This window comes from Sinocyclocheilus grahami, unplaced genomic scaffold (genome assembly GCF_001515645.1).
Source record: "Sinocyclocheilus grahami isolate Dianchi unplaced genomic scaffold, SAMN03320097.WGS_v1.1 scaffold32.1, whole genome shotgun sequence".
Taxonomy (NCBI): domain Eukaryota; kingdom Metazoa; phylum Chordata; class Actinopteri; order Cypriniformes; family Cyprinidae; genus Sinocyclocheilus; species Sinocyclocheilus grahami.
This window is the reverse complement of record NW_015505211.1, coordinates 5,481,968-5,490,102: the sequence shown is the minus strand read 5'-3', so window position 1 is coordinate 5,490,102 and position 8,135 is coordinate 5,481,968. Positions and strand designations below refer to the sequence as shown.

The 8,135-nt window shown below is 38.3% G+C and overlaps 1 protein-coding gene across 1 annotated transcript in view; it reads right to left on the bottom strand.

Moving 5' to 3' along the window:
- Positions 1-8,135, bottom strand: part of LOC107578918 (RNA-binding protein Musashi homolog 2-like) — a 48,598-nt gene that overhangs the window by 21,025 nt on the left and 19,438 nt on the right. Inside the window, exon 3 of the mRNA XM_016264822.1 lies at positions 1,389-1,503. Within this exon, the coding sequence (XP_016120308.1) occupies positions 1,389-1,503 (115 nt within the window). The remainder of the gene's footprint in view (positions 1-1,388; positions 1,504-8,135) is intronic.

Below are 8,135 nucleotides of genomic sequence, written 5' to 3'. Positions count from 1 at the left end.
TAGAGGGTTGACAGTCTATGAGCACGAAGCGCTTACAATGTCGTGCGCACATTGTAAGCGCTTCATGTTAAAAACTGCAAAGCACAAAGGGAAGAGAAATTGATGCGTAGTGTATTATATCTGTGCAACAGTTATTGAGCCTTTCTTTTAACAGTTTTAAATTTCAGTTACTGTGCACGTTAAAAAACTATTTATAGTCTTTTCTACGCCCGTGTTCTGTTCTCACAGACATCCGGTAGCAAGTAACAAAACATTAAACTCCGACAAGAAGATAAAGTCCTTTTTGCAAAATCATAGACATGTATTTACAAATCAAGTATAATGGGAACACAGAATGATCTTGGAGAGAGCTTTACCGAGCTGACTGCTGTAACCGAACGCGACCAGGGTTTAAAGGCTGAACGAACGAATGACTGACAGGCACAGCGGAGAAAAGAGTTTGTGTGAACTTTAATGTAAGGACTTAAATATTCATATGTAGCTCACATTAAGCTATGTATGGCTTCAGAAGTAACACAGAATAATTCGAACAATCGGAGAGAAAAAAGAAAAAAAAAATCTCGGGCTTGGATCGGCTCTCTCTGATCGATACCCGATCCGAGAAAAATAGCACTATGACTGACAGGCACAGCGGAGAAAAGAGTTTGTGTGAACTTTAATGTAAGGACTTAAATATTCATATGTAGCTCACATTAAGCTATGTATGGCTTCAGAAGTAACACAGAATAATTCGAACAATCGGAGAGAAAAAAGAAAAAAAAAATCTCGGGCTTGGATCGGCTCTCTCTGATCGATACCCGATCCGAGAAAAATAGCACTATCAGAGCCGATACCCGATATGAATATCGGATCGACGCATCCCTATAAAATAACACTATACAAATCATCATATTTCTAAGGTAAATCATCTGGATTTGCCAAAAATGCTTTTTTAATCATTAATTTAGGTTTACATGCTTGCTAAATAATACATAATATCTTTTTTCATATGTGCTAGAACCCCGATAATAGCACCTTGCAGCTATATTTATTATATATCTGTGTTATGAATGAATAACAGTACTGATCTTGGCAGCAGGTTTGTCTCCCATAGCCGATGTGTTCTTCTCGTTCAGTGCAACTGTCATTAGCAAGGGCAGAGGTCAGGCAGATGGCTGCACTGAATAAGGCACATTAGCCTAATTTTCCTCTTCATTTGAGCCATTAATACAAACGTTTTTCTACTCGTCAGGTCTGAGGGATCCTATAGCACCTGAGCTGAACTAACCAGACACGTTAACAGACACACCTTTATCTCTTGTCTAGCAGCCAATCAGAATTCATCATCTTAAGCCCCGCCCATGAGCTACCCCTCAGTGAATCAGTGTGTGTGTTCATGTGAGACTCACTCAACATGCCCATGCCCAGCATGAAAGCATCCATGGTGTACGGAAGACTTCTCGCCCTCCCCCTCGTGCCTGGAGGAAACATCACCTCTTTTGGTTGGGCTTTCTTACATTCTACCTGTGGACAGACAGACACAGAAGGAAACACAAAGAGAAGAGCTAAGTGACAAAATTGTTGCTGGTTTTAACATGTCACTAAATTTGCAATATGTTATACTAAATAGCACATGCAAAGTCTAGGGCCCTATGAAAGCTTTTTATTGTTTTCCAAATCCTGTGTTTTATAGTTTTTTTTCTGGATTCCATTTGAATGGTTTAATACAATTTTAATAATCAAAAAACATGTCTAACAAACTTAATTCATAATACTTAACAGCTTGAGGAAATGTTGAAATCATAGGCTCCTAATAGTACAAGTTTAAGTAGATGGAACTATTTTTTTATCAATAATTTCTTCTTTGTTTTTTTGTTTTTTGCACTAAGCTTGTCACACTTCATTCTATGATTGCCTTATGATGATTGAAGTTGGCCAACATAAAATGTCAAACAAGGCAGCATAATTATGCATCTCACAAAAAACATGTTAAGAACACATTTAATTTTTGTTTTTAAATTACATTCTCCATTAATTCAAAGCAGTACAGAAAATACCACCATGACAACAAAACACTTCACAATTTGCAAGGATGGAATAAATTGGGATTATTTTGAACTTTCTCATCATGAAGCAATACAACGGTTTACAACAAATAATAAGAAATGTTTCTTGAGCACTACATCAGTATATTACAATAATTTCTGAAGGATCACATGACACTGAAGACTGGAGTAATGGCTGCTGAAAATTCAGCTTTTACATCACAGGAATAAGTTATATTTTAAATATCTTAAAAGAGTTATTTTAAATTGCAATAATATTTCAGAATATTACTGTTTTATTGTATTTTTGATCAAATAAATTCAGCATTTGTTGAGCTTGGATGAGACTTTTTAAAGATATTAATTAAAAAATATATAGAGAGCTTCATTTTGTATATGCTAAATAAAATGTATAATTTTTTCTTTTGGTTTTTGGATGAAATCTAGATCGTCTTGTTCATGTTCTTGACAGGTATCATGATCTTCGCCCACCCATTATTTGGAAGAGTCACTGGACCGTAAATATGATGCCTAAAAATAGGAATGTTTTTGAACAGACCTTGAGTCATATCTCAAGCTATGTCAGTTAGATTTTTGTGCACATTATTGGCATAACAAACAGCGATACATTTGTGTATCCAAAGCATTTTTCAGACAAAAAATGAATGCAAAAATAAACAAAGTCTCTCTGTCTTTCTGATTCCACCTGTGATCTCCCCAGCACCCCCTTCCCTCATCCTCACGTTCTCACTCTCTGATTGACATTTTAACCTATGGAGCTGAGCACATGAGCGGACAGCAGACAGCAGTCCCTGCCTGAGAGACAGAGGAATATTCCTCCAGAGAGCTAGGAGAGGAAAGACAACATGTCTCTAGCAAAGGGGAGAAATAAACAAACACACACGCAGAAAACATCAAACCCAAACAAACACACACACAGACATTCGCTCTCTATGGTGATATAAGCATAACCGGGTCAGACGAGTAAAGACTTTCCTCCTGACAGGCCTAGCAGGCAAAGGATCCTATTTACCAAGCACATCTGCATGCTTACAGGAGTGTGTGTGCGCTGACAGCGCCTCTACAGTAAGAACACGATGCATTTGCACTTGGCTGAATCTGTCCTCTGCATTGATCGACTCGTCTGCCTGCCCAGGGCCCGTCCAATCTGTGTGTGAGTGTGTATGCTGCTCTGCCCTTCACCACACACACACACACACACACACACACACACACACACACAGACGACGCTTCTGCGGAAGTTCAACTTTGCTCTGAATACATGAGATATTTCTGGATTTGGCCAGTGACGGATATTTAATATTCATTCTAAATTAATGAAATCTAAAAAGGTTTGGTTCACACTCTGAGCCCTGAGGATGCAGCGTGGGAGATATTATAACATGTAAATGTATTATAATTACTACAGAAGGAGGTGTTAAGGCTGGGACACACCAAGCCAACTTCAAAGAACTAGCAGCGACGAAAAGCCGACGGTGTTGTCGCCTCACATCGGCAGCGTCGGACCAAAAAGCTGCACTCGAACACACCGCACAGACTACAGCCAAATTAACATGTGCGTTCTGCGCATGCGTGAGAGGAATTAACGCTCTATATCAGCAGCTATCAATAGTATATATTCGTCATTCAAAAGGAGAAACCGAAACAAAGATATACAAGATAAACGCAGATATACGAAACGTAAACAAAGCAGCGCTTGCTTACCATTTTGAATATCAGTAACGTTGATAACTTTAATAATTTTAAGCAGCTCATGTTGTTATGAAAACATTTGCGTATTAGAATGATTGGGAAAGATCACGTAACATTTAAACCGCCTTCTGTCTGTACCGCCTTCATTTACATGCTTGTTTTCATCACTTTCGCTTTAATTCTCAGGCAACATGTTGAATCGGACAAACTGCCGTCGACGCAAGCCCGACGAGAGCCGATGAGTGGAACACACCAAACAAACTAGCCCGACCGTCGCTCGCCATCTGCTTGGTGTGTCGGCTTGGTGTGTCAGCTCTCTGGTATTACATGATTAGCCTTTAGGAATCATGTAATAGCAGAGAGAAGCCTTTCCTGCGCTATCACTGTGGAAAGACTTGCTGAAACAAGGCAAACGTGAGGTTCACAGAAGCACCCCCGATAAAGTTCAAAATACCTGATCAGCGGATTTAGGCATTATTTACACCTGGGTTTAAAATGTGTTTTGGTTTATGTGATCACCGTCTCTTTCTTTCACTTTTGACCACTTGTGTCCTTAATTTTTTTTGAGGGAAGGCTCAATGGGTGGGTAAATGGATGTTTTTTTTTTTAAGCTCTTTTGATCAAATGGGTAAATTGCGTTCACACTATTTGCATTTAAATGCAAAATGAGATCATGGAAAAACGATAAGGAGAGCAGCAGCTTTCGTTTCTGCTCCGATAGCTGCAAAAAACACACCAAATCCTGACCTGTGGATACATGTTAGAAGTCTGAATTGGTGGAGAACATTGGGGTAACGTGAGTTATGTAATCAGATTACTTTTCAAGTAACTAGTAAAAGAACATTACTTTTAATTTACAAGAAAAATGTTCAAATAAGTAACTATTGAATCTGCAATTCAGAATATGACACAAACCTGCAATTATTAATTATGCTTCATGTATTTAATCCCATTTTATAAACCACTGTTTTTGCTGCTGACTTTCAGTGATCCAATTCAACCATACTAATAAGCAAAAATGAATTTAGATAAACAACACTTGTTTAAGTTTTTTTTTTTATTGCTGAAGAATGTTGAACTTTCTTCTCCTGCATCCTGTTCTTCATGCACTCCAGAATGGCAGCACAGCTAAAAGGTTTGTTTGAGCGGTGCCCTCTACGGTACAGACGTGAATTTACATTTCCTTCAGCCTGAGGGTTGTTCATTTCACTTTTGGTGTGAAAGTGCTTTTACATTTGCCAGAAAACATGTTGAATCGGACAAACTGCCGTCGACGCAAGCCCGACGAGAGCCGATGAGTGGAACACACCAAACAAACTAGCCCGACCGTCGCTCGCCGTCGGACCTACATTGGCCAACGGCCGGTGAGTCTCGTGAAAACCAACGCTTGTTAACAGGAGCAAAGGAAGCAAAGTCTCCTTACTTTAGCAAAGGAAAACCAGTCTCCTCTTGGCTTATATCGAAATCCTCTGACATTCTTCTTTACAAATCCTCATTTTGTACGTCCAATTAGTAACGTTTTTTTGTTTTGATCTCTCCTCTGTGCTTCCTCGTTCGTCACTTCTGAGCGGCGCATGCGCAACGCCGACCTCATACGTCATCCGCCCAGAGCTGCTTCCGTGTACAACTATTGGCGCAAGCTACATTAAAGTGATTATTACGTTTTGAATATGAATATTTTTCTTACAAAAACACATCGATTCGCTACAGGAGGCCTTTGTTCACACAGCCTAATTTTCATTTTTGGGTGAACTAACCCTTTAATTCAAGAGCTGAGAGAGATGTATTGATGTGTACGTAGACGGGTGTTTTGGACATACCTGTTTTACAGCATGTCCATAATAACAGGTCTAATTCTGGACCGCAAACACTCATCTAGACAGACCTCATCTAGGAGATAAACATCACGGGCCATTATATGCTCACACAACTGCTGCTGTCTGAAAAGGGTTTCTCAAACTCATTTTAACTCAAGGACCTCCTTCATAAGCCCAAACTTCATACCCTAAAACGAAGACTTATAGGTGGCTTCAAAAAAAAAATCTCTTCAAATATTTCTTCAGCTTCTTCCGCTACATACTGTATATTAAACAGGCAGTACGATATCAGTAAGCAGTTTCATTACTACAACCATCTATGCACACACACACTTGTTTTCAGCAGTCTCATCAATCCACTACTGCTTTTTTAAAGTGTGTGTGAGGGAGAGAAAAATGACCATTCAAAATAATCATCCAAACTTTTTTAGGATATCAATTCATTTTCAACATGGTTTGGCATATATTCCGTGTGGGTGCTAATAAAAAAATAGTGATGAAACCACTTTTTTATTTTTTTTTAATTTAGCCAAAATCCAGACTGAAAATAATGTTTTTTTTTAAATCAATAAAGTAATCAATTAAATTTATTTTATAATCAACAATAATAAAAACTGCATATAAACATTTAAATTGCACATAAGGCAGTTTTTATTTCAACTTTTTAATTTTATAATTATGTTTCTACTCCAATTTGTTGCTGAATTATAAACATTTAGATGGTAGCTGTAATTACAGGCGAAGCACTGAAGGTGTATATTGACTTCTTGTAGCTCAAAACGAGCCACTGTATTTTTGGTTTTGAATGAATATTATCACTACAAAAAAAATAAATCCACCAGTCAAGAATCAGACACATAATGCCTCAGAATCACACATTTAAGAACAAAGTGAAGAAAAAAAAATAATTTGTCCTCAAAGAAGTGAAATATGCTCCTCTCTGTGCTGTAATTGGTCAGCAGCTGCCTGAACAAAATATATAAGTCAGATAAAATTTGTGCCTAATTTTCCACTATAAAAAAAGATAAAAAATTACACACGTTGGGTAATAAAATCTACAAGCACTTCTGTCAAACCAGTATGAGTCCATTTATATGCACTACTGGTTCCTTTGATCTACTGAAACAGAAGTAGCACAGTGGAGTTGTTCAGTTTTCTGAAGTTTACCAGTTTTCTGTGTGGTGCTCTATTATTGCAAAATCTAATTTCCGATTTACCTGCCCCTAATGGCCAGTTCACATAAGGGATGATAACTCTAATGACAACTAAGTTTTAATATTCATTCTAATTCTACAAGAATAGGGATATCCACACCACAACTATAATAATAACGACACAGAGGAACGATATCATTGGAATCACTTTCAGAACAAATTTCTTCCAGCTGAACCATAAAAACAATGACAGCCAATCAGAATCGGTCCTGCTTTAAAGAGCTCGTGCATTTAAAGCAGCAGGCAAAATAACTCCGCTAACGCTTATAATAAACAGAGCATTATCATGTGATGATATGGATGCTAATATAGTTATCATAATCTTTATAGTTATGTTTATAGTTATGTGAACGGACCTTAAATGTCTCATCAGACTCGACAATCTCCAAAACAAGTATAATTTGGCTGCTGTTGGCTGGCATGTCAGAAAGTTATGGACTGCAGGAAAGAGAGAAGAAACTCCTGATGTCCTAAAAAGAGACAGCAGGACTAATCACTTAAAAAGCAGGTGAATTGATGGAAAATCTTGTTCACCCCTTCCTCTCGCTTTCTGAGATCTCTCTGTCTGTGTGTTGTAAATGGACACCCAGTGCGATGTTCAGCCAGGCAAAAAGGTTCACCACCACATGGTGTATGTGCTGTGGTAGACATGAGGTTTCTCCGGATCAGGGAGAAGTTCACCTCTCTTGTTCTCTTCAACAGGCTGTAAATAACATCTAGTTATTGGAAAGTAAATCTGAATAGGAAGCTTGAATGACTGTGGTGGTACAGTTTTCCAATAAATTAATAACAATAATAATAGAAAATGTAGGCATCACAACAACAGATATTCACTTAAAAAGAACACATATAGAACAGTATTATTAAATTAGTGTTGTAAAAAAGATTAAAGGCACAATATACAATTTTCGCCGCTAGAGGGCACGTATTCAAAATAAACAAAGCAGCAAAGGCATAGTTTGATGACGCCGTGACTGAGTGTGGAATCATGGGAGTTGTCGTCTTCATCCCCACAGCCGATGCAATCCGACGGGACTCGGGCAGAAATCATGTTCATGGATGAGCTAATGATTTATTAACAGGAGAATGAAGCAGGGTGAGGCTGAAAGCCTTCGAAGCGAAACTAGGCAGCTGAACGAGCGTGACACACGGCTCGAAAGCAGCAGAGCTTTTATTATGCCACAGTCGACCGCTTCCGCTCCTTCCAGTCGTGTGTATGTGGGGGAAAAAAGCAGCGCTGTTTTATCATACTAGATACATTTGAATGTTCTGTTATAATGCTACTCTGTGCAGTCGTCACCGGTCTATTAAAACGCACAACATATTAAAGCATCTTTGGTGTTTCCATGTTTTCTACAAAACAAAAC